The sequence below is a fragment of the Seriola dumerili genome, unplaced genomic scaffold (genome assembly GCF_002260705.1).
Source record: "Seriola dumerili isolate Sdu_G_001 unplaced genomic scaffold, Sdu_1.0 BDQW01000052.1, whole genome shotgun sequence".
Lineage (NCBI taxonomy): Eukaryota > Metazoa > Chordata > Actinopteri > Carangiformes > Carangidae > Seriola > Seriola dumerili.
Window position 1 is genome coordinate 11,229,412 of NW_019174307.1, and position 27,851 is coordinate 11,257,262.

Below are 27,851 nucleotides of genomic sequence, written 5' to 3' on the forward strand. Positions count from 1 at the left end.
ATGGTGTGTTGCCAATGAATAATAACTAAACCTCTGCAATGAATAATATAAATGTGTCTGACAATGAGTCACTTCTGCTAGACGGCTGATGGCACCACAATCTTTCCCACATGTGTGTAACTTATTAGATATTGATTTCATCTGAGTCCTCTGCTTTCTTTCTCAAACTAGACTCACTCAGATGGAACAAATTCATTTTAGAAATTGAGTTGTGATGATGATTTTTTTAATTCCAACACCCAAATGATAAGTTTGATATATCAACTGTGGTGTTTTCCACAGTATTGGTTATTTATTGTGTAAATATAATGTTATATTCAAGCATCTTTTCCTCATTTGTTTGACTTGTTGCTGTAGTAGCAATAGATAGATAGATAGCAAAGTCTATAGAGTGGCTTTTATTCATATTTGCCATTGATGACTTTATTGGATTTTGAAAATACTGTGATTTATTCAAAAATATATTTTTAGGACCTGTCTTATGTATATATACACCTGGTATATATATATTTATTTATTTATATATTTTTATTCATGAACCATTCCTCTCTCTCTCTCTCTCTTTCAGATGTAAATGGAGAAGCAGCAGTGTCCCCAAGAGAAACTGGACCACTGTATGATTTTAAAGCGCTTTGCATTAAAACACAAACAGCATCACTTCTCTCTAAAGTAATCCATTACTGACAATTAATGTCAAACTGCGCGCTGGAGCAGCTTAATGCTGCCTTGCTGGGTGAAACATTGCTAATGGAAAGAAAGCCTTATAAGATACACCGCATCAAAATACACCTAAATGCAGCATAATGCCTTCAAAAGTGTCATGTTTATACCTGCTGACAGTGGTCTGCTGGGCGAGCGCTCTCTGGTATCTGAGTATATCTCGTCCAACGTCCACTTATGTCAGCCACATGTCCGTGTCCATTCGGAAGACTGTGAAACCCCACAAAAACATCACCTTCACCAACATCCGCACCCGCCCCCTCAACCCACATGCCTTTGAATTTGTGATCAATGAGCCCAAGAAGTGTGAAAGCACCACGCCCTTCCTGGTCATCCTCATCAGCACCACGCACAAGGAGTTCGATGCGCGTCAAGCCATCCGAGAGACCTGGGGGGATGAGAGCACCTTCAGCGACATCCGCATCCTCACCATCTTTCTGCTGGGCATCAACACGGACGCCGTCCTGAACCAGATGGTGGAGCAGGAGAGTCAGATCTTTCATGATATAGTGGTGGAGAACTTTATTGATTCCTACCACAACCTCACCCTCAAGACCATGATGGGCATGCGCTGGGTGGCTACCTTCTGCCCCAAAGCGCAGTATATCATGAAGACAGACAGCGACATCTTCGTCAACATGGACAATCTGATCTACAAGCTCCTGAAGCCCACCACCAAGCCAAGAAGAAGATATTTCACCGGCTATGTGATAAATGGCGGCCCCATTAGAGATATGCGCAGTAAGTGGTACATGCCTAGAGACTTGTACCCTGAGAATAAATACCCGCCTTTCTGCTCGGGCACTGGCTACGTGTTCTCAGCAGATGTAGCTGAGCTAATCTACAAGACTTCATTACACACAAGACTGTTGCACCTGGAGGATGTGTATGTGGGACTGTGTTTGCGTAAGCTGGGTATACACCCTTATCAGAACAGTGGTTTTAATCACTGGAAAATGGCCTACAGTCTGTGCAGGTACAGACGGGTTATCACCGTCCACCAGATCTCCCCGGAGGAGATGCACCGCATTTGGAATGACATGTCCAGCAAGAAGCACCTGAGATGTTAGGGGACACTGAACAACAACAACTTTTTTTCTTTCTTTTTTTTCTTTTTGCCTTTTCTCCTTTTCAATCTTCATCAGTTACACACTGATTAATGTAAAAACATGGAGGGCTGCTGCAAGTCTCTATTACATGACAGATGTTTTCATTAGCACCATCTCTGTCTATTTCTGCTGATTACACCTCATGATTGTTAATGAATGCATGGGGCTTGTAGAGCGCCTATTCTCACACATAATTAAAATGTGGTGTTGTTATTGAGAGTAATTTTGTTCATGTGTTCCAGCTCCAGTTTAACCACACTCTTCTTCGTGAGCATTAAGTCAATCAGCGTTTTCCATTAAATGGCGTGGCCTAATGGGCAGGGACAGGTTCAAGCCCTCACACTGACAACCTTTCTCCCTGCTGAAGTGTCCTTGAGCAAGACACTGATTATCTACCAGCTCCATGGCTGCTGACCCAGCACCCTGATATTACTACAGGGAGCAAGCCAAAACAGAATTTCTGTGCAGGAAACAATACAGTATCGAATTACTATATTACATCTATAGTAGCATACATTTTTTAGTATATGTATTATTGAATAAATGAAAGAAGAGTTCCTGGACAATGAGAATGCAAATGTGAATTTTTTTTCCAACAACAAATCAGCTTGTCTGTTGAGATAAAACTACATCTACACTTGCGCTGCTCTGCCCCTCTCCCGTTTTTATTATGAGCAAAGTCAAATACAAAGATGAAAATGAGCTGCATTATATTATCAATCACCAATCTCTTACAGATAAGTGGTCATTTTCAATCGATCATTCTTCCCTAGTATTGGTAATAATGGAACCACATAGCAGAATTCACCAGATGCTTTTTTTTATGAATTTGCCTGATGATGTTTTTGTTTACATATAGTCATAATTTCACTGCCTCTTCTCTCTGAAGTACTTAGATGTATATTTTGGGTTTTTTTTCTTTTCTTTTCTTTTTTTAGATGCATTTTGTTGTTTTCCCACTTTGAAATCTTCATACTTGAGGACGGCTAATTGCGTCTCTCAGTTACCAGCTCCTCATTACGACAGCTGGTTATGTTCGCTGTACGTCAGCTGCTATTTCAGCTCATCAGCTCCTCCACACATCAAGAGAAACGCAGTATCATGTCGTGCAAGTACGATTTAAACTGTAGGTGAAACCATTACAGACTGGATGTATTATCATATGTATCTGGCGTATCAGTGATTACAGAAGCACTGCTACTGACGTCATGGAAAAAAAAGTTTGTGTTTCTAAGAAAATTATGGTTTCATGGCCAAAAGTTTCCTTTTTTTCAGAGGTTTTGTAGTATTATAAGCTAATGTGACATTAACTGTGAAAGCATCTATCCCACGAGGGGTTGTTGTTATATATTGTATGTTTTTTATATTAAAAAACAAATACTTGAATAATTAAAGTTATATTACTGCTTTTACTTGTTGCCTTTTTCCAGTTCCCTCAGTTAGGGATTTGCAGAAGATTGTTTCAGTTTTTTTTTTTTGGTTTGTTGTTTTTTCTATTTGTAACCCAAGATCTGGTTCTTATGTCCCTTATTGGACTATTTAAAATTATTGTTTTTATTTATTTATCATTTATTATTTAAAGCACATCAGTCTAATATTTCCTCACTAGCAACATTTGGTCACATATCTGAAATGACAGCTTAAGGCTGAATGTAGTGTAACAGTAGCATAGGTACAAACAAATCATAAAGTCAGTAAATTCACTCTATAATGTTTCTTACACAGTAAGATCCATCTAAAGTTTGCTAAAATTAGCAAACTTAGTATTTAAGCTAATATGAAATACTCCACACCTTTTTTTTTTTTAAATAATAGCAATTCTTCTTTATTTGTTGCTCCTTGTCAGAAATTTGACATCAGCAGATTACAGAGAGGGAACAGGGGTAATATGCTGAAATGGTACACATACTGTACATAGAAAACACAATAAATTACTTGATAAAATAAAGAATTTAGTAGAAGTTAATATTTACCACCTCAATACTGAAAAATAATTTCGAGCTACCAGACTTGTTTGAACAAACAAATGGCTCGTCACCCTTTCAATAGATGCCTTTTGGTTTCATCCTCAGATGCATTGTCATACAGTACATTTTAGTAACTACTATATTTTTGGGAACAAAAAAAAAAAAAATTTTTTTGTAGTGCAGCAGGACAGAGCAAGAAGGTTTAACTGTTGGGTTTTTGTCTATTAGCCTGGCATCAGAAAACACATCAACCAGAGCGGATTAAATGAGTACAGGTTCTGTTATGTTTTATGAGTCTGGTGACGAAAGCACACGAGTTAACTTGTCTCCAGGGGCTAAGCATCAGCTTGTCGGGGGGCACACACTCAGCCCAAAAAAGTGCATTGTAGCTTCTCTCATTAAGATACTTCACGTGAATTGTGTCATTGCTGGAGTAATACATTTGTGAAATGGAAATCAGCAGGTTCTGCTCTTTGTGTGGTCTCACTCATTGACTACTTTCTTAGGCACAGAAAAATGAACAAGGCACCTCTAGCATTTTGAAGCATTAACACTGTCGAGAGCAGCAAATTATACACAGTAACGTCCAGGTCTCGTTTTTTTTTCTGCACACTCAAGCAAATGTTTCCCTTCTTGTCGATGTCAAACAGGTGTTGACACAGAAATACAATTCAGTCTCTTTTTAGACATTCGTTATGTTATTATGAAAATGTGCTTGTCCCCCATAAATTCACTAAGTCTTACATTCTGGGTGGGTTGGTGAGGTGTGAGTCAAAGCAAATTTGTTTTCACTGTGGCAACAAAACAGCATGAGAGAAAAAAATTTTGAAAAATATTTTCTCATTTCAATAAATAATGAGAGCTTTGCTGAACACAGAGGTAATGAGATGTAAAATAAAAACGAGTAAAAGAAAAAAAAAATAAATAAAACATTCAAAGCTACATCTTAATCATCTTCTTTCACCACCTGAGTACATCTTTAGGTTCCTGGGCTGTATCCTGATCCCGGTCTGTGCGCTGGGCGGTGGAATGTTGTTAAGGTTAAAGGTCGGAGGGGGCAGTGAGCAGGGAAGTCTGCGCTAAGGAAGTGAAGGCGGGGGCGGTGGCATAGCTTGGACTCGGGGAAGGTGAAAAGGAGTGAGGGAGGAGGAGGTGGGGGTGGGGTGAGTTTTCAGGGAAGGTGTTGGGGAAGATGTTGCAGGAGGTGGTGGTGTGTTCCTCAGTCTGTCTGCCCTGAACTGTCTCCCTTGTCTCACCTGCTTCAGGCATGAAGAGAGCATCAGCTAACACTTAGCTGTGCAAAGCCGATCAGCTTCACCTCGTCTGGGATCTCCATGTCGTCGCAGCTGGACGCCTGAGCAAGGAGGAAGACATCAAGAGCGTCAGAGGGGGATAGATTGCATTATGACACTTGGATCTCCACCACCACAACTGATCCTGCAAAATCTCTAGGACAGCTTCAGTGTAACACCCTGGATTAATCAGACGATTGAAAATACTGCTCTTCCTCTCACAAAATTTGTTTTTTTCAGCCTGCTGAGCATTATACTCATAACTCTGAAAACAACATGGGTTTGTATTTGAATTCACCAACAAAGCCACAGAAGCAGGAGAAAGAAAGAAATGGCAAAAATGTGACAATTCTCTGGTTATTGTTAAATACAACTGCAGTTTAGTCAAGTTAATGGGATTCATCTTCAGGTGGACCGCTCTGCATAGAGGTTAAAAAGATTTCATTTCAAAATCTATAAACATCATTGCATCCAAACTGATCAGTCATCAAACACGAGGATTTCATTACACAACCTCTTTTTGGACATTTGCCATGAAAGTTGATAGGTTGTTGTTAGGAGACACTTACTAATTTACATGTCGAGCAGACATATATTTATTTGGAGTTGTGGCAAATTTAAGTCCAACATTCATTTTATTTTTACCTCAGTTTTTGGTCTCCACCAACTCCTAAAAAAATATGTGAGCTGAAAGTCCCCATAAAGCTCTGCAGAGCTCAGGGGAACTGCAAACTGTCGGTTTGTCGCCGCAAGGGACTGCTCTTACATTTCATCTAGTCATTCAATGATTTGAGAATATAAAAAGTACAGATTACATTATTTAGGCTTGTGCAAATGTTAATTGTTTTGTTCTGGAAGGTTTATAAGATCACACTTACAATTTTATAAAGACAGTGAGTAAGAAGAAAGAGGAATTAATGTAGGTCAGTCACATCTGGACAATACTTAATCTGCTTTTAATAAGGTTAGAATCGGTGCCAGCGCTGCTGCAGTATTTCAGATAAGAGCATCACCCGCATGCAGAAGGAGCCAATGTGAAAAACAAAACAAAAATGAAAACTTGATCCATTTGCAGTTTGTAAATATAGAATAAAAATGTATACATGACCAAAAGTATGTGGACACATATCCTGTCCACATTCTTACACATTTTACTTTTAGTCTGGGGCTGTTTTTCCTGGTTTACACAGGTGCCCTTAGTTGCATTTACCAAAGCTACAGCATAGACAATAGTGTTGTTTCAACTTTGAGGCATCAACATGACAATGCCCCTGAGCACAAAGCGGGGTGAAGAGGTGGTTTTTAAAGTTTGGTGTGGAAGAACTTGAGGGGTCTGCACGGAGCCCTGTCATTAACCTCATGCAAAACCTTTGAGATGAATTTGGAATGTTGAATGCAAGTCATGCCTTTCCAGCATCAGTGGCCGACCTCACTAATGCTCTTGTTGCTGAAGGGGAGCAAAACCCTGCAGCCAAGTTTTAAAATCCGGAAGAGTGGAGGCTATTACAGCGGTATATTAATGTCCATGGTTCTGGAATGAGATGTTCAACAATCACATATGGATATAATATCAGAAACATTATAAGGATTTTGGTAATATTCAGATGTCCATATATCATGTTGGTCATGAAGTGTACAATCCCTAAGATGAACAGCTCCCAGTGGCAAAACACAATATTTATTTCAAAGTTCAACCTTCCAGAAACTCATCTCACCCCAATTTTTATGCTGTTCAGATGCTACTCACAGAGGCCATGTTAAAGGCAGTGTGTATTTAGATTTGTCAGTGTTCACCGAAAACCCGAGAGTCTCCTTTTCTATTCAGCTATTTTCACTATTCTCGCCAATATAAATGGGTGACCTAACCTCCTGTCCTCCAACACTTCACACCTGATTGGAGACAGACACTCAATCTCCCTGGGGGTCCGAAAGCCCTGCAGCTGTCTGATCAACATGGTGGGACCGTTATTTAAACAGGTCACTTTTTGTGAGCTCACAGAGTCTATAGTGACCTCTTGTTCAGTGAAGTCATAAAGCTGCTCGAGTGCCACCCACACTATAAACTGTCTGCATAAAAAGATATGAATTGTTCCCTCAGCGAGGGTAATTATTCTCACTCCCTGGGTTTTGTGACACTGTGCTCATAACTCTTCGTTTAGAAAGGGAGGGCTGAGCCACAGTGAGGATTTTACACTCCCTGCAGTAGAGCAGACTTAATATATGGAAATGTAAGCATGCGCATATATCTACATGGTGTGCCCAGAACTGCCCTCACTCCAACTCTCCAGAGATTTGTCCACCTGCAACACTGAGTAGCTGCTGATGAAGCAAACATGGCGGAAAGGTCACTGTGTATAACACTGTGACCCAAAGCACAGATGTTGTTTTCCCACAACAACAGAAATGTCAATAAAATCATAATTTACTTGTTTTTTGTAAAATTCTGCAGGACCAGATTATTGCTTTTTTTTTTTTAACAAATAGCCATATGGAGGTGACCTCTTAAAGTGGCGCATACTGTAACATGCAATTAATCTTCATCTGCTGTGATTATAGATAAAAGTAATTAAGTGAGTCTGGATCACATGCAGACATTACTGTACTCAAAACGAGTGACCCACTGGTGAACTGGTGAACTGGTGAACTGTAGAACGCACAAATAAATAAACAACTTCCAGCTGCTTTTGTTGTGATTTAACAAGGTGCATCACTGAGTGATGCCTGCAGGAAGAAAACAGTGCTGCTGTTGGTTGAAAACTGTGTTTGACCTTAAGTATTTTCTTCATGCTGGAGATGAAGAGACACTGTTGGAATCATGACACTTATCTCCATGAATATTGCACAAAATAAAGTCAGACATTATACAAAATAATAATAAAGACTAACAAAGGGAAGCTATGATACGAGACACATTTTTCTGATGCAGAGCTGTTCAGCTGTAAAATAAATTTCAATTACATTACTACTTTTAATATAGGTTTCCCGCAGGCTAAATGTGCACTGTGCAGCAGCGTTACACAGGAGAAAACAAACATAACAAAAATAGATATTGGATCATACTCAGTAGTGGCAGATACTCAATGCTGAAAAACTCTGAGGCTAAATGTGATGAGAAGATCTCTTTTTTATCTTTTTGTCAAAAATCTTTCCATGAACAAGGAGCTAGTTTATGACTGGGCACATATCAAGATGTATACCTACACAACACTCTATATGAATCATATATATTTGTATTTAAACATCCAATGATTATTTTAAATCTAATTTTATTCTGGAAATTTATTTGTAAGGCTGTCCAGTACCAGACACTTAACTACATATACAAAATAGTTATAATGTAAGTATGTAAAAGTGAAAAGAAAACCTAGTATTCTAAAAGATTTTATTTTCATTGTGAAAGTTACTATTTATTATCCATGAATACTCTAAAAAGTGTAAAGGGTAAAGATTGGGTGATAAGTTCAAAAGAGTAAGTAGACCTTGAGTTGAGATTCTCAGCTAAGTATATACAGGACATGTTTTCTGTAAACGGCCCTTGAGATAAAAAGATTAAAAAAACATTGGTATTTCAAGCATTTTTTGTTAGGAGCCTCAGACATTTGGTAATGTCTCAAATCTCTTTCACCTTCTAAACATTTCTAAATAAATTCTCAGCGACAGACTAGAAACTATTTGGTTTGTTTGTGGCCTTTCTAATAGCTCAAGCTCTCACATTCCTAACTGAACCTTTCATCAACAAGCTGTTTATGGCGCACGACAAACCCGGGAGGCTTCCGTCAACCATCAATCACCTGGAAACTCACCAGCTTGAAGGTCAATACTTTGTAGGTAGTCGGGTCGTCTACAATCTTCTGAAGGTTGGCAGCAACTGCAACAGTTACAATAACAACAAACACGTTTTATAATATGCAGAGTAAGTATAAGTATAGTTATGTTATTGCATAATTTTAAAATCAAATGCAATATAAATAAGAAATACATTTCTATAAATTTGACTAATGTCATGTTCTAGGGGCTTGCCAATAGAAATAAATGCCCGTCTCTAATAATACTTCTTCATAATCACTGCAAGTAACATCCTAACACTCTTTAAGTGAGGTTTTATCGTAAATAAGCTTAAGTATGTATTCAGACAACACAGCTTTACGAGAATACAGAGGTGTAACATTACCAATTACGACATCGTGCCCGTTGACCAGACCGGCTGAGAACAGTTCCTGGGAAACGCCATCAGCAGTGTCTTGTGAGGGAATAACATGAGAAATATTGGGCCTGCAACAATCCACTTACCAGGTAATTGAGTTAGATATTGAATTAGATACTGTCATGAGCATTCCCATTCACAAACACTCCCGTTACCCATTACACACATAACAATTCATAGAGCCTGAAGCTGTTATCACAAAGGGCATAACACACTCAAATCAATTTAGGCTGAACTCTTACCTCGCCCAGGAGTGAATTCAAACCGGATGTCATTCAGCTCCTTTCTAGAGTTCCTGAAAGGAGAGACAAGTGGGTGTGTTTGCACAAGTAGTATGCACAATTTGTTCAAATTTGTTGCAGCTCGCTTACAAAAGGAGCAGAGACATAACTGAGTGGCAGAACATCAGGAAACAAGGAGGAGACCACCAACATGAAAATGACTTATGTGAAATAGGGGAAGTGATGATAAGGTGGACAAGCAGCACAGATGACGTGTTAACACTGGAGGACCACATCAGTGAGCTTGTCAAACTTGGATGAAAATGAGTGTGAAACTGATGTCCTTAAACCTACATTCATTGATTTTTTTTTTTTTTACCACTTGGGACCATCACCTCAGGTTGATAAAGCAAACATGTTAACAAACAGCAGTTTCTTTACTCCACAGGCAGCAACATTAGCATTCAGCTGAAGTAGCATTTGTGTTCACTTGAAAAACATTAAGTCTAATATTCCCCTCACCTTTTAGCTCTGTTTTGCTCTCCACCATCTCCCGAAGGAAATATCTGGCTCTTTAGCTTCTAAATGCTGCACTACGTTCACCAGCTGTTCGCTAACTTTGTAGCTCGATGCTGATGAGGCAGCGCACATTGATTTTTTACTGTTTGTTTTTTTTTCGCTGAAAACAATGAAAGTGGTGTGATTAAACCAAAGCTAAAGTTTCAGACAGAAGACTACTACAGAAGACTAAAACCATCTTTTCAATCCATTGTTTAATAAAATGTAAATCCCCTTTACCCAAGTAAAACAATGATTAGATATTTTGTTACCATAAAAAAAGTAATGGACGTTATATTGAATTGAATTTTGTCTGTTTGAAGACATGGTTTGAATGACGTCCTGAGATTCAGTGTGTACCTGTTTAGACTGCAGGGAAATGTGAAAAAATAAGCAAGTATACATCCAGCTCATTTGAAAGCATTAATAAAATGTGCCCTCGAGCCTCGTTGTGGAATCAACCTGCATTCATTTGCATAACGTACATTTCAAATCTGTCTTTAATATTTGTGTGTGACAGATGAATGCTGGTTGCTGGTAAAGGAACATTTCAGTGCTGCCGCCAAAACAACTACAGTAGGAGAAGATTAATTGCCTCCGACAAAGAGGTTATGTTGTCACCCATGTCTGTCTGTTTATTTGTTTGTTTGTTTGTTTGTTTGTTTGTTTGTCTGCAGGATTACGCCAAAGGGATTTGCACGAAACTTGGTGAAGGGATAGGGCAGGGGCCAGGGAAGAACTTGTTACATTTTGGGGCCAATCTGGTTAAAGGGGGCGGATCCAGGAACCTTTGTTATCACTTCCCATAACATTGCGAGACTGGGCATTTTTCACCATTTTCCGTCAACATGTGCAGGATTGCCTGGCCTTGGCAGAGGTATGCGCTCTACTGTGTGCCATTCTAGTTTAGTTTGTGGTCTGGTGGTGCGGTCTTCAAACAAACAACACGGACAGCCCACAAGTGTGATTCAGCTTGACTTTCAGATTTACAGCTGAAAAGGGAAAATAAATAAATAAATTGAAAAAATCAGTAACAAATCTGGCGAGGACATCAACAACAACTCCATTCCCTGCAGTGGAGGCAGAGGGGAGGACACACTGCCAAGCATTTCGAGGCAACATGTGTCAGAGGATCATAACCCTGCCCAAATAAAATGTGCCTAAACTATGCCTCCTCCATGGATAAACCACGGTGGGTAGTGAGAAAACATTCTGACAGACTACATCAGGACCATGTCGGATAAGCCTTATATATTGGCTGAACGCTGTCATGATGTGTGAGAGTTAATATTATTATCATAATATTATCAATTTAAAATACCGCTATGAAGATTTCATGTTTTCACAGCTCAACAGCATTACAATTTGCATTTCACCCACCAATACCATATATGTTTTTGACATGTTGTGAGCTAACTAGCGAGTGTGAGATGACGTGAGATGAATTATTCCACTGGACAATGGCAGCTTTATGACACATTATTTTGACAGACTGTTTGTGACAGGTGATTCCAGGGAGAAGCTTTATAAACATTTCAAATATAACAGATTGGTAAAGCAATCTCCAGAGCAATCCATTGTAATTGATTGCAGTGTTTTTGTCAGTACAGCCCTGTATTGTTGGCTGTCACAGTGGTTACTGACAGTAAGTAAGAAAAATGTGTTGAGACTACATAGGTGTTTTGTACATTTAATGTCACACAGGCAGGCGGTAAACTGTACTGTAATGATAATACAGTGAAAATAGAAAATGGAACCATTTTTGAAAATGTTACAATTAAACCTTCCTGGTAATGATTTTTTTTTTCTGAATAATTTCCGAGAAGCTTCACAGAAAGGACTAGGAAGGTCTTATTTGATATTAATTATAAGGAAATTGTAATAGTGTTCAGTCTGCAGACTAATTAACTGATTCTAAATTATTGCTATTGTACCCTCGAGCTTCTTTTAGGGGATGCACACCAGGTTACCCGAACAATACAATATTAAATGTTTACAATATTTACAATATCAAATTACTGCTCAATGAATGTGTGCTTGGGTTTCAATTGAGTTTTTCATTCAAGGTAACTTAGAGGATTTTTTTTTAATTAGGGGCCTGTAAAATAAGGAATTACTTAATCATAAATGTGTACATAACTGTCAGGAAATTTGGAAAAGTGTAACGGTTTCCTGGAGCCCAAGGTGACATCCTGACATTGCTTTTTTTGTCCTAACTAGCTAACTAAAAGCCTAAAACCTAAAAAGATATAATAAGCCAAGGGGGACGAGCCGGTGACGGACTCGTGACTAGTTGAAAAAACACATAGAAATGTCACCTCTGGACTCTGCTCAGTGAAATCAATTTGCATTTGCGCTATTTTGGCAATTTAAGCTCCAATGACATTGCACCAACAGCCAAGTATATTATGCAAATCTTTACTTCCTCTTTAAACTGCTGACAATGCCTTTCTCAGGAGTCCTGCCTTTGTAAAATAAATGAAAGGGAAAAAAAAAAAAAAAGATTGAACAAGTTCCAAACAAAATGTTGACATAAATCCAATCATGCTGCTGCTTTTCCCCCGTCACTGCCACCGAGGGGATCGTATTACCATAAACTCATGCTAATCAGCTGTAACTCATTTATTAGTTGAGAGAGGAGACCAATTAGCTGTTTATTTTGTTCTCTCAAATGCATGACACTCATGGATTATTATTTTACTATTATTATTTCAAAACTTTTACAAATTGTCAAATTGTTTTGCAATGTTGTGTATTTGGCCGTCATATCCATGCGTTGGTATAATATTGGACCTGACAACTGACAATAAGATCCAGGGATATTTTTTAGTACATTTCTTGACAATGAGGAATAACGAGAAACTACTTGATTATTCATTTTAGCCAGCCAGTTTCCAAATGGCAGAGCAGTGGTCAGATTGATTTGACCACAGAATTTCTTTACTCACAATTGCTTTGAGTGGTTTCTAACTAAGAACGATTCTCATTATTACTGACTTGGAGTTGTTAGTTATATAAAGTACGAAAACCTCACTGTGAATTCCATTATAGATGCCTATCTAAAAAAAATTCTCTTTAAACAAACAAAAATCGCCACAAATTTACCTAACATCTACTTCACATTAATATTCCAGATAAATCCTTCCTTTAATCACCCTGCTTAAATGCACTGCTTCTTATGCAGGTCTCATACTATTTGTGAGGACCATAAATATCTCTTGTTCTGCCCCCAAAACATAGGAACACAGCCAAAGAAAATCCCAAAATATGAATGCAGTCTCTCATCTTATAATACCCTCTGTGCTGATTCACTTTAAAACATACCAGCCAAATCCTTCTCAACACAAAAAAGTCAATTTTCTCTAAATGAAACATTTCCTAAGGAATAAATTGCTCAGAATCAGTTTGCTTGCTTCTCATCCCAAAAATTCCAATTCAAAATAAAGCAAAATGCTGTTCTAAGTCAGCGCAACACCAGCTGTTCAGATGGAGAGAGATTTGGCTTATTATGGAGCATTTGAAGGATAAACTGTACACAAAGAGGGGCTTGATGTTTTTCATCCTTTCAAAGGGTTTCTCATATCTTGCTGCTACATCAAATAAAATGTGAGTGTTCTGTCAAGTATGTCTTTTATAGTTCAGGAAATATAAAACAAAATACAAAAATCCTGTCGTCAACACATCCCCCACGCAAGACTGAGGAGCACGTCAAAGAAGAGGGTATAGTGAAAGGTCTTGGTAATCCACCAGGGCATTTAAATCTCTAGATTTCTGTGGAAAAAAAAATGCCGTTAAGCTTTTGGATTTACATCTAAGAAGGCATCCATCATATGTCTCTATCTCTAATACTGAATATTCTAGCTGACAAACCAGAGAGAGATGACCTGACAGCCTAATGCAGCAGCCACATCAAACACAGTCAATACATTTCTCTGTGAAGGAAATGAATTCTTGTACTGACTCTGCTTTGACACATTTTCACAAGCTTGTTCTGAAGATACCAGGATAACCTTTTTTATTTTATTTTTTTTTTTCCCATCTAAGCCTACATATGTTGTAACTGTACAACTGATAACCATATTTAATCTGTTTGTCGAGTCGGAGCTAGAAAATCCACAGACTGATCAAACATCACTAAACCCATGTGTGAATTGTGAAACTGAAGAACAGAAGAAAAAAAAAGCCCAAACTGTCAAAGCTCTCTCTCTCTCTCTTTCTTTTTATTTTCACTGCCAGGTTAGAATAATGATTCTTCACCGGCCACGAAACAGTTAGCCGCCTCCTGTTGTGTCCAGACCACTGCTTTGTTAGTAAGCACAGACTAAAATGGCTTTCTATGCTGGACGCCTGGGGAGGGACCTTCAGATGCCTGTTCAACCAAGAATGTGCTCTGCAACCAGCTCATCGGGGAGTTACGGGCAGACTTTCAACTGTCCAAATACGCACCATTGTCTGTTTGTTGCTGCATCACTTTAAATGCACCCCCCGCGCTTCTTCCTGTGTGTTTGCATGCTGAGTAACAGTGAGAGAAAGTGAACCATATACAAATAGCGTACCTGAGCGCTGAACATGTGCTGTGCATTCCCTGATTGTATCGCTAATTTAGCTGTTTTCTAACAGGAAGTATCTATGAGGTCATTCTGAGGCTGAATCACGAGCCTCCACTTTGTCATGACAATGTGCTCGTAAACAGCATTGTCGGGAACAACACAGCGAGAGGCAGGGGTGCCACAAGTGCAAACAGTCTGAGGGAGAGAAGCAGTTTGTGGAGCACAGCCAGAGACCCGATGGAGCGCAACACTCTTCTCCCTACGACACGAACGAGGGGATCCATGGCAATGCCAGATCCCCTCTGCAGCAGACAGAGATAGATCATCATGTCTACGAGTAGCCTGCATGTTAAGCACAAAGCAAAGTGACGATGAATCCAGAAAATGTAGCCGCGCTCTGTAAATCTGCTCTGAATTTCTGCTTTTATTCCAGGGAAACAGAGAGATCTCTAAACTGCTTTTTTGACCCCCGTGCTGCCTTCTTCTTAAGATTGCCTGGTGTGCCAGCATATGATGGGAGGGCATTATCTGAAAACATCAGTCTCACCTTAGCCGTAGTACCATGTTCACAGCACCTTGAATGTATGGTGTATCCACATATGGTTCAACCTGCATGAAAATAAAAAAAACAAAAACATCTGATGGTGAGGCAGTTTTCATCGTGCACAAATAGATTTAACAACAGTACATGGAGTGACCACACACTCGCCCACGTGGCTTATTTTTTTCTGAAAAATGTCTCCAATTTATTGCAGCTGCAGGAAAAGTTGTAAGGGAAGAAGAAAAGGAGCAACACATTAAGGTATATTGTGAAAGAATCTATCAACATTATCAATACCATATTACAAATGGGCTTTTTCTACAGCAAGAAATGGATTTCGGGGGTAAGAAATGACTGCTGAGTAGCTGTCAGACTTAATTCCCGACAGGAGCACAAGACTACACCTCAAACTGCTTTGGCTCATTTTCCAAATGACAATAGCCTTAGAAAATGGGTTACAATGGCAGAGAGTCTTTAGATGAGATACACCCAGGCTATGAGCTGGCATTGTCAGGCAGACAGCCATTTACTCTGAGTTATTACTGCTGAGAGCATCCCTCCTGGAGAACCAACATACAGACAGACACACACACACCCTCCCACCGGCACACGCATGAGACGGACACACACACACGTGTACAGTATGCACATGCATAGACGTACACAAACACACAGACAATCAGCGTGGCATCAAGGTCACTGAATCGTGACAAATTAGTGCTGCTGCTGAATCCCTCACCTCGGGATGCTGAATAGACAACCCTTCAATAGGAACATTGTTGGCATTCTCCTCATTCTAGGAGGAACAAAATGAGAGGCATAATTGCACAAATGCTTTTACATCCTTGGTAAATATCAAAGAGCTCATCTTATAAAGACAACACAGGAAAGTCAATTCACAAGAATCACTGAAGAGAAATTTGGTGGCTGCGTCAGACAGTTTTAAAACAGGTGCTTGGCTGTTTCGATCAAACTGCATAAAAACGAGTGCGGTGAAATAAACATTCATAATTGAGTTCATGATTCTTACACAAGCCTCGGCCCGAGTAGGCCAGTTAATTGCAATTCCAAAAATGCCCCTCTGCCAAGTTATCAAATTGTACAGCAGCAGAAAAAGGATGAAGTCTGTGTGTCTATGACAACTCGTCTCTTCACCCAAATACTAGAAAATATTTATTATTTTAATTGCATGCTAGAGTAAGTGTACGAGAGGAAGAACTAACTTACATCTTTGGCCTCATCTTTGACCCTTCGTGACTGGAGGGAAAAATCAAACACACATTTACATTTTCATATTCATAATCACACCGCAATAATAATGATTTATTTCCTCTTTTCAATTTCTGAAATCATTGGCAGGAAATTAAAAATACAACCTAGTAAGAATACTAGCAGAAACAACTTATTTCTTTAAATCATTACTCTTGGTAACATATTATTTATTGCATCATACATTAAAGCGGGGTATCTTTATCAAAGAGCCCTTTGATCATAGCTGTCTACTTCCTCCTGTCTCAAATCCTTGCAGCTATCTTCCAGCTCATTAAAGCGACCTCATGACAGGCTCTCTCTCAGAGATAAGCCATCTGCTATCCAAAAAGCTAACTGATCAGGGAGGGGAGGGATGTACAGGGTCAAAGACGGAGGGGAAGTTACACAACAGTTTGATTTAGAGCTTAGACATGACATGCAACAATAACAACAAACACCTCAATAACTGGTAAATTCTGAATTTCCATAATCAAGTAGTGATTTTATTACAGTGACAAGTGAGGCTTAATCTAAAAGATAATCTTGAACATTCTTTACAGAACTTGCTCCTGATACACACATACGCATTTTAAGATGAAAAGAAAGAGTAAATATGAAAGGATGCACCCTGCTGAGGCAGGTCTTTGTGGGGTCTCACCTACCCTGCCCTGATTCACCGCCGCCTTGCCTTCCTCGCTGCCCTCATCCAGCTCATCATCGCTCCACTCCCAGTCTCCATCCTCTGTCTTGTGCAGGTGACCGCTGGAGCCTGGGACCCTCCTCACCTGGACCACGACAACACACAGCCAGCACACTAAACATTAATGACATCATGCATAGTTTTTCAACTGTACATGTCGGTGCATTGAGCTCTACTCATGAATCCATTAGGTTTTACAACTCTTAAGATCACTCCTTGTGATGAGCTGACATGCGTTGGTTGAATTGAAAAGCACATAAACAAATATATAAATATATAACAAGTATAAAGCCAAGTCACTCAGCCAGTTGAATATATGTGGTACAGCAGCTCATTGCTGCCACAATGAGATCCTTTTCATGATACAACAAGAAATTTTTCACATTATAATGATTCACTTAAGAGTAAGTTTTTGCTTAAAAAGAGACTAGAATAGAATTGGATAGAATAGAATTATATTAGTTAATGTTTGATTTTAACCAGCAAAAACCAGCATACACACACATTTACACAAAAATCTTTCATCACTGATTAAGACCTTGGCGGACAAAACATTGGACAAATAAAACTTTGGAGGTTGGAAATTTGTCTGCTGATATGACAGCTTTTGTTATATATAGTACACTGTCTTACAAAACAGCTCAGAGCTCCAATAGAAACCTTAAGGTTGCTCAAAGTAATACAATCCATTTAGCAGGCACAGCCTGGTTACAGCACAATGAGTACAGCACGGAACAAGGGAAAACACTGTAAATCATATGGAAAGCCAACATAAGAGGGATATCCAATACAATTTAAACCTGGTTAAACACCAGTAGTAATATGACTGCAAATGTAACCAGCATAAAAAGCAGATAAGTATGGCAGAGTCATTGGTAGAGCCTGTAATTTGTTGCACTTCTACATCCTGGAAGAGCATGTAAGACAAGCAACACATGACTAGTCTAGCAGTGTGAGATAAGGTATAAGAGCGCCACAGTGTTACAGAACAGACAGCACACAAAACTGTAAGCCACTACCACCATCCTTCTCCTCAACTATAGACAAGGTCAAAGTTAAAGAAGCACTACCCTTCTGGTGGTGTCAGGTTTATTTTCCAAACCTGACATAGAACCAAGGCTCCCCCACTTCTGTTCAGGGTCCTTGGGCAAAACAGATACAGATCAATGCACTCTGCAGCCATACACGATCACCCGACTAACATTCACACACATACAAAGACGCCAATACAGGATGCACAAATCATGCAGCTGACAATACCACCCAATGCAAATATACAGAAATATATGCGAACAGAATCATCATAATATACGGATGTAAAATCAGTGATTGCAAGGTTAAAATTGCTGCACATTCAGGTAAAATGTACTGCATCTTGAAATCGGGCTTCAGAAAACATCCATGCAGAACTCCAATCAGCATCCTATCATCACTTGTGCAGTGGACCATATGTTTGAACTCAATATCAATCCCATTCTACTTTCCCACTTTTCATTATGTAACAAATCAATGAGACTAGCCCATCACCTTGGCTGTAAACCACTAATGTCTAATCTTTCAACAAAAAAAGCCTCCAATTTTCTCATCCAGAAGCTCTACTGTGGGTGTCACGGTGCCCTCTGCTGGCTACTCAACTCACATGTACCAACTGTTTATACAGAATGACTCTGCATGTAATCTTTTTTTAGATTCATATTTCAAATAACTTTTTTGGTGACAGCTGACCAGAGCCTCTGCCATCTCCTTTTCATGCACTGGAGCATTATCAAGGTGAAGTTAAGTCCCTTTAAAGCCAATTTAAAGAGTAAAGTTTTATACCGGCTGTTCGGCTTAAAGTCTCATCTCTTAAACCCCCATAGTGCTTGTTTCCGGGGAGATGAATTGCATGTGTTTACCATGACCATAGAAAGGAAAAAAAAAAAAACACTACAGAAACAGAACAAGAACACCAAGGAACAGAGGAGCAAAAGGGCAGAGGAAAGCTATTCACACTATTCAGTTCACAGAGGCCAAGAGATGTAGGGTGGTTGTGATTAAAGAGGAGCTAAGCTAGAAGGTTTGAGCATACCTGAGGAAAATCTTGGAAGAGCAAGGCCACTGTGGTACTCCTATAAACGGGGTCACAGCATCCTGAGATGACAGTGTTTCTGCAGTATTGCTTGTCTCTGCAAGCTTTGGGTAATGTTTGCTGAGTGTATAATGTAGACGACTCTGTGGGTCAAATCAGCAAAAAAAGACCAAGGACACTGGCTCTGCGGCTCATGCATTTCATGCACTGAAAGTATCAAGTGAAGCAGACTGTATATACTCTGTATGCAGTCTAATTTTACACTTTTAACAGGACTGTACACATAAAAACACAACAAATGACTCATCTATAAAAGTGCACTACACAAATTGCGATCATTTGCTTTAATATATATCATTCGGCAAAACATCTTGCCGTGCAAATCATAAATGCTGTAGCTCATTTTAGATCCAGTCTCACATGATTTGTGTTTTGACCTGTACTGACAAAACTTAATATAGGAAATCCTGTTTAGCAATAGGTACCATTCATAGCTATGACTACTATAGTTACCACATTAACCATCAACAAACCTCAATAAAATCACGCTACTCCACCATAGTTGGCTCCCTCTTTATTGACACCCTGCCCTGTCTGTGCGTAATGTTAACGTCATACACAGTAACAGCCCTGCTCTCCACTATGCCCTCCATTTACTCCCGACCATGTCAGTGAATTTCCACCCCTCCACTCAGCCACTCTGCCTTTCGGCAATAGCCCTCTGTTCCCATTTCTGTCCTGGCCATCCAGGCGAAGTGTTATGTGAAGCCAATATCAGCTGTGCCTGAAAACCGCACTTCCTCCTAATAAACTGTGGACAACTGAGCAAGCACAGTGAACAATAATGTGCTCCTTTCTGTTACCTAATGTTAACAATTCATTTAATCCTGTTTGTCTTTAGTGGGCCACATGCAGAGCGCTGCACTGGAGGCCACAGACACAAGACATCAGGACATCTACACTATTTGACTCTGCAGTGGCCCATATTTTCAAATAATATGCACAACAGTTTGGGCATGATGTGTTTGAGGTGCTGAAGAAAGTCAGAGTGCGTAGCTTGTGTTGACTGTAAATGCAACACTCTGGTGGACAGAGATATTTCAGTCAATCCCAGCCCTCTGCCATAATTTGTTAATGTTTAGTCAATAACAGAGTTATTTTACAGGGAATGTTTGTATAAACATACCTTCTTAGCTCTCTGGGAAATCTTTGGTGCACGACACAAAAGCTTCTCAACCAGATATTCTTTGTTCTGCAAGAGACAAATCAAACTATGAATCAAAACATCATCAATAAAACAGTGAACTGAGTAAATTAATAAAAACCTGCTAATGAGTCACAAAGAGCTCAAGTGTTGTGTTTTTAAATGGCAGCCCACAGAAATCAGCTTTGTTGATGAAGCACAGAAGGTGAATGAAAGTTGTAAAGGTTAAGTTATCTTCTTAAAATGTTAGAGGTTAGACCGGTGACTAAACCAGCTTGAATGGAAACAATACGGTGAGGTTCTTATACTTGTTCCTCCTGAATAACATTCATCAAATTTACATGATACAAATGATGATACAAATAACTACTCTATTTTGCATTGCAGATACTCAGAGCAGCTGTTTAACAGCTTTTCCTACCTCTGAACCAGAACATTTAGGACATCATTTTAAATAATCATTATGTTAAATTATTGAAAATACAATGCATTTGACTATAAAATGTGAGACTCGCAGTCACTGTGTTACGGAGGAATTAACAAGGACAGAAAATTGAATTAGACATTTTGTTTGATGTATCCAAGTACATATAACCATAATAAACAAATAAGAAAGCATTGAGATACAGGGAATAACATAAGCAAAGCATTAATAACAAAAGCAAACAAAGAGGATGAGTCAAATATTTGAGTTGTAACAAATACCTTGGCCTTCTGGAAGAATTTACACTTCAAAAGCTCTGCGGCTGTCGGCCTAGAGATAAAGAAAAGTACACTTTGTTGGAAAATACATCTCAGCACAGCACTCACTGAATGTTAATCAGGTCTTTTTATTGATCACAAATTGCATCATCTCTCCTCACTGAAATATTTGGTTGATATATGGAAAGTGGAGCTAACCTTTTGGCAGGATCCTTCTGAAGGCACATAGTTATTAGCTTTCTAAATGATTTGCCGTATTTTTTTAGCATTTCCTTGTCCTCCACACCCGTCTCTAGAGTGGGTGGATCGTTCTGTAGGGTAAGCATTAAAACCTGGAAGGACAGGAAAAATGGTCAGAACCGCCCACAAAACAGAAATACTGTAGATGAGGAAAAGAAACTCAAAGCAGGAAACTCTAGCAGAAATGCTGTGGAAACTAAAAACAACAAGTTCCTTTAGATTTAAGGGTTTTTTTTCTCTTTATTAGTTGTTTGGTTTCCCAAAAAGCAGAAAGTCAAAATGTCTCTTCATGTTTTTTCTTGCTAATGATGAAACTTCACTGAAACAAACTTTAGGAGAAAGGTTGGTAAGCCAAGACATTAATGGACACTGCTTTATTCTTGTCTTTTCCAGTGCCAGCTACAAGTATGACTGTGATTAGGACATCAGACTGATTAAATGACACCCAATAACACATGCAGAGCACTCACCTTCATGGGAGGGTAGCGGTGATAGGGTGCAGAGCCTGTTGCTAACTCTATGGCTGTAATTCCAAAACTCCATATATCTGCTTTGAAATCATAGCCTCGTACCTGTGAATACAGAATTACAATAATCTGTAAAAGAATACACTTAAGTCCGGGAGACTTTATGTTAATGTCATGATCTAAGAGCGTCACAAAAATACAAAATTATTGATTATATGATTTATTATCAAATTAACTAATGATAGAATCACATTATGTAACGCATAAGCGCGTTAGAAGTAAACTCACAAAGTCAAGCAAATACAACTGATACAAGATACAATGTAAAGAGTTTACAATGTCACCAACAGCTAGCTTTGTATGGACAGAGACAGACTAACCTGTTCCATCACCTCCGGTGCCATCCAGCATGGTGTGCCAACAAAGGTCTTTCGTACTTTGTTTCTTGTCATATCCCCGCCTGTAGCCAGGAATGCGCTTACTCCAAAATCTTAAAGACAATAATAATTAATGCACGGTTAAAACCTATTAACAATCTGAAGAAATACTGGTTGACGTATGTTGTAATGAATCCGTCTACAGGCGGGACTTTTTCCATATTCTCACATTCTGGGTTAAAACAACTTGGTGACAAAGGAAGAACTGCAGGGTGGAGGTAAATATTGTACAACAGAAAGCAAATGAAAGAATTTAAATTTTAGCAATCAGAGGCTAGTTTCTATTGATCTCTCCTAATGTGAGTAAAGCATCTCTGCTTCTTTGATTTGCAGGTCATTGATAACTATTGGTCAAAACTGTACATTCAACAAAATGTTAGTGTAAATAGTCACGGCATAAATGCAAAACCAAAAATATTTGTCAGAAATATCAGTATGTTTGTATACTATTTAGAATTTACGAACCTTTCTCTTTGAGTTAGATGATATACTCTAACCTTTTTTCACGGTAAAAAATTCCACTTGTTAAAGTAGCAAAAGCATAGGCAGTGTTACTAATTACATTAAGTCCCAGTAAGCTATAACAGTGATACAGTGATGCTGCGTTCATGTCATACAGTTCAGACTGTAGCCACGAGCAGCCAAGTCAGAAAAACTCTGAGTTGAAGATACCAGGAGATTCTGACAGGGACAGTATCTCCCATCTGATGAAAAGAGCCACTGTAAGTGTCGATAAACCGACTATTAATGGCTACAAAAGCCACAATCAATGGCAGTTACACCCAAATAAAATCTAGTATTCACACACAATACAATCAATTCAACTAATTGATTAATTGATAAAAGGGGTAACACTTTATCTGTTTGTATCTGGTTTCACTAGTCAATAAACCCTTCCAAGTCGGTACAATCATCTGATTTTCCTACTGTGACATGTCAAAATGGCTTCTGTGAAAAAGGCCTATCAGATATCAGATATCAGATATCAGATACCATGGTACAAGCACAGAAATCAAGTGGCTGTAAAACCTGCAAATATGAATTTTAAATTTTCTTTACAGGCTTGCATCCATAATTTGTTCTGTCCTGTGAGTGAATTTATTATCAATTCTTAAAGGCAGTATGTAATCCCTACCATGAAACTACTGCTGCACAAAGCTGCCAGTTTCAATATACGGACTGCATAAGCAGATATGGAATTATTCAGGACGTATTATCCGTCTAATGTCAGAGCTGCTTGATTTATGACAGAAAAAATGCATTGCCATTCATCTTTGATTAATACAATCTATGGATTCAAAGCCACAGTTTCAGCATATGTGCGTGCTTTTAGTTTTAAACTAAAGGACGACTTAAGAGACTGTAGCAATACAATTGTAGTACTATGTTCACCACACCTGCAATCTGAACAGATCCATCCTCTCCCAGTAGTATGTTCCCAGCTTTCACATCCCTGAGGTCAACAAAACACAAACACAGTCACACATCAAAGTCATATGGAGCAGCATTGATTCTTCCGTTCGCGTGAACCCGTCCCACGGCCCACCACCATCTGGATCTCTGCCCAAGGGGCCAGCTCTCAGTGACCTTGAAATCCAGGAAGTTTACAGAACACAACAACTGACCTGCAGGTCAATAAATACAATTACATGAATGGTTTTAATTTCTTTTTGTAAATAAGCTTTTTAAGCCATTTGTTTATCTCATCCAGAGAGCCCCTTACAATGGAGTGACTATATTCTCTTACAATGAGTTTCTAAATTCTTATAATAACTTATCAAAAAATAAAACCGCAACAGCAAATTTCTGACGTGTTACCTGTGAATCTGTCCATTTCTGTGCAGATAGTCCAGGCCCTCTAGCACTTCTTTTAATATAGTAGCAATGATAGGCTCATCTAGAGATCGATTTTTGTCCTCATCTTTGCTTGTGTGCTTAATTATATCCAGCATAGAGCCTGAAAAATACACCACAGAAAAACAGGAACACTGTGTTCATTTTGTATGTTTTAAAGGCACAATACAAATCAGCTGCGCAGTGTTCCACTGAGTTATTACATGATCAGTATCTACAACCAGGCACAATTTATTTCAGCGTCTGATAATTGTTTGTTGTCCCTTAAACAGTAAATCATGACAGGCAGTTCAATACAGTAACAATATTGCTGCATTTTCTTCACAAGTGAGAGTCATAAGTAAAGCAAAAGGAACATCATCAGACTACAGATGTTAATTACCATGGGAGGCAACCAAGAGTGTGCTAGCGCTTTCATATAATTGTAAGAAATAATAAAGAATAAATAAAGCCAGATTAAATACTGTGCTTTTTAAGGGTTTAGATCTGATGTTTTCTAGGATACATAATGGAAAGTAGTGGCTGAAATGCTCATAAAATTTTGCTCTGTTTGTTTGTTTTATGCAGTATGTTATGTATGACTGTGCTATTTTTTCATTTGAGATAACTACAGTATAAGTGAGTTATAAACAAGGTAGGTGTTAACCTTATCAGCAGATCAAAGCACAAACATGAAATAGGGCATTTACAGTGTATCATCATCACACTGACTGAGCGTTCATGCATTATTAAGATAGAGGTAGGATTTAGTTCCATGCAGCTTGGAAGGTGAAGCTTACCTCCACTCAGAAGCTTCATGACTAACCAAAGTTCATCCTTCACGACAAACGAGGTGTAGTAGGTGACAACATTGGGATGGCTGCACTGGCTCATTGCCTGAATTTCTTTCTATTGTGAGAGAGAAATGACAGGACATTTCACTTTTAATCATAACTTTTGTTTCAACAGGAAACATCAGGAAAGTCAGTGTATTTATATACACCTCAGTAACAACAAGCTTGTGCAGCAAATGATCCAATATTACAAACCACAAAGTGCATTAATAAACATTCAATTCTCAGATTAAAGATATCAATGATAACATGGATTAGAGGTAAAGTAGTAGTAGTAGTAGTAGTAGTAAGGCATGAGGAAGAGGTACAAAAACACTGTGGACACATGCTGAGAAATTAGCCCGTATTTATTGTACTCACCAGCAGCTCATCCATGCTGGTCTGGCATTTTTCCAGGTTGATTCTCTTTATGGCCACACGCTCCTGTCTGGGGGTACAGAGGGCTGCCTGCACCACAGCTGTGGCCCCGCTGCCTGGAATCACAGCCACAACAGAGCAATGACAAAGTAGACAGGAGCAAAGACGGGACACACAGCTGGAAGACAACTTTTAAATTAAACATCAGTCTGTTGGTTTTATGGCCAAGTGTTTTTTGTGTTTATGTTATGGTATTCATCCTTCATGTGTGCTGGATGAAACATTAGACAAACACTATGACATACGATGACTTGAAGTGCAACGTTTTTGTTTGTTTTCCCCCCAACATGATGGGTTGTTGACTTGCTTCATTACAAATCAGGCTTCACGCCGGAGTAGTGAAGTTGTTCACACCAAGAAGCTGTGACACACAACATATTGCTCACCAACTGTTAGCGGCAGATAAGGAGCAGGGAATACATGTGATCAGACTGCTTACCAGTTGTTTATGAGAACAGAGAGGGGGTCTCACTCACTCATCGCAGTCAGCAGCACACAGCTGTGGTGCCTACCTCTTATCAGCAATGATATGACTTATCAGCTCATCTGCACAGTACAGGCGTTTGCCAAAAATATTCGGGCAACTTCCTTTTGTGACTTTCAGTACACGTGAGATTTCCATTGCTGTTTTATTGACTAATTCATATTTTTAAATTATAATGATTCATGACAACACTAAATTGAGTATTTTGTGACTTATGCAGATAAATATAACTTTTCAAATGATGGGAAAGTTGTAAGTTTTTAGATGTCCTTGGGAATGAAAGAATTATTCCATAAAACCACAACAAGCATAGTCCCAATCGGCATAGTAACAGTGGAAGAACACACATTCACAAAGGGTTAATCCTAATGAGAACATGAACACACTGACAGTAAACAATGCTTAACAAGTGAGTGAGCATGTCTAAGTTCACTGCCTTTGACCAGTGGCTATTGTGGAAGTTAGTGTTGAAACAATTTGTTAATTAATCAATCAGCTGTTTTACAGAAAATGTATCATCAACTAATTTGGCAATTGCTTTAATAATGGGTCAATTTTAAGACATCATCTCAGTTTTTCTTGCAGTTGGGCTAACTAAATGATTGCTTAATGATTACTAAAACAAAAAGATTAATAGATTAATCAATAATGAAAATAATGATTAGTTGCTGTCCTAGTGGAAAGCAAGTCTCTCACTTTTTTATTTAGGGTATGTTCAATGATTCTACGATTGTATGAGGCCTACTATTAACCATTATTCTAATTATCATCATTAATATGAATAATAGTTGTATGGTCATCGTGGTAAGTACATGATGTTTGTAACATTGTTCACCTAAAAAAAAATGTGAAGTGCCATCACAGACAACTCAACGAACAGAACACATTGTGGTCTTTACACAGCCACAGCATCTGTGATTTTAGTCATGTCTGATTAACTGGACACGTGCCATAAACTGGCATCGCTGGAGTAGGTCTCTATTATCCGAGCCGCTGAAAACGCACTTAGGAAATGTGACATTTTCAGCCCGAGCAGCAACCTGCATTTAGGCTGCCTCAGCTTCGTCTGAATCACAGACACATCTGCCGTAGACCGGTAGTCTCTAAATGTCCCTGTTAACATCCGCATTGCAAAGCATTGCAGGAGACTACTGCACACGAAAAAGCCGGTAGGCCCTCGTCGTCATTGCCAGCTGATAACCCGCCGCGGCATGCCTTCCCATGATCACACACAGCGTCCATCACAGCTCCGGGTACTAACCTATGACTTCCTGCAGCTCGTACGACTCCCTGGTAATTGGCCAGCTGGTTGTCAGCGCCGGTTGCGGGTGGTGGACAGGAGCCGGAGATTCGCCTTGATCCGCCATGATGATGATGATGATGCGCTAGTTAGCAGCCTCACAGATACAAACAGAGAGAAAGAGAGAAAGGGAGAGAGGGAGGGAGAGAAAGAGAGACTCAGAGAGGGAGAGAGAGAGAGAGAGAGAGAGAGAGAGAAAGTCAAATTTGACCTCACCTCCTCGGTACAAGTGTCAGCTGGCAGCTGCAGCAGCGCAACTACCGCTAGCGATGAGCACAACCCGGAAAATAACGGACCACACACATGCGCGCACACAGACACACACACACATACATACATACACACACCACAGCAGTGACATGCAAGTTGACTATACAATATACTCTAGTTCAATAGTAACAGGAAGACATTCATTAACCTCACTAGTAATCATCTCAGAGAACTGCCAGGCGGCTCTAGAGGCTTCAGTTCAGGTCATTAATTAATCATGTTTTTCAGTTTATCGTAACAATGCAACTATTTTAAAATACTGTGTGCAAGATGATTTATTATTATCAGGTGAAATGACTTGGCAGCTGCTTTGTATGAAACAGTGACACGGATAGGTGACGATTTAACGTGTCACATGCAGCTAGAACTGCAGTTGATGTTGTGAAGACTGGCCAGTAGATGGCGCCATCACATCTTTATATAGTCTGTTGTCTGATGACTGGAGGACAGAGTTAACACCAC

At 39.2% G+C, this 27,851-nt stretch overlaps 2 protein-coding genes across 3 annotated transcripts; one reads left to right on the forward strand and one right to left on the reverse strand.

The window, feature by feature from the left end:
* The first annotated feature begins 771 nt into the window (after positions 1-771).
* b3galt1 (beta-1,3-galactosyltransferase 1) lies at positions 772-1,790 on the forward strand. Its single transcript, XM_022741109.1, has one exon. It carries the CDS (start codon positions 804-806, stop codon positions 1,788-1,790), a length of 987 nt encoding a protein of 328 aa, XP_022596830.1. The 5' UTR covers positions 772-803.
* A 1,858-nt stretch (positions 1,791-3,648) lies between these two features.
* stk39 (serine/threonine kinase 39) lies at positions 3,649-27,297 on the reverse strand. 2 transcript variants are annotated; one of them, XM_022740560.1, is made up of 18 exons: positions 27,081-27,297; positions 25,279-25,391; positions 24,865-24,973; positions 24,050-24,188; positions 23,629-23,684; positions 22,175-22,284; positions 21,798-21,899; positions 21,286-21,419; positions 21,091-21,139; positions 20,368-20,433; positions 17,076-17,198; positions 16,390-16,419; positions 15,902-15,958; positions 15,169-15,230; positions 9,535-9,587; positions 9,260-9,328; positions 8,892-8,956; positions 3,649-5,150 (listed from the first exon to the last, which is right to left on the reverse strand). In XM_022740560.1, exons 1-18 carry the CDS (start codon positions 27,184-27,186, stop codon positions 5,076-5,078), a joined length of 1,518 nt encoding a protein of 505 aa, XP_022596281.1. In that variant the 5' UTR covers positions 27,187-27,297; the 3' UTR covers positions 3,649-5,075. The 2 variants fall into 2 exon arrangements, with proteins under 2 accessions (XP_022596281.1, XP_022596282.1); XM_022740561.1 differs by lacking the exon at positions 15,902-15,958.
* Positions 27,298-27,851: the final 554 nt, after the last annotated feature.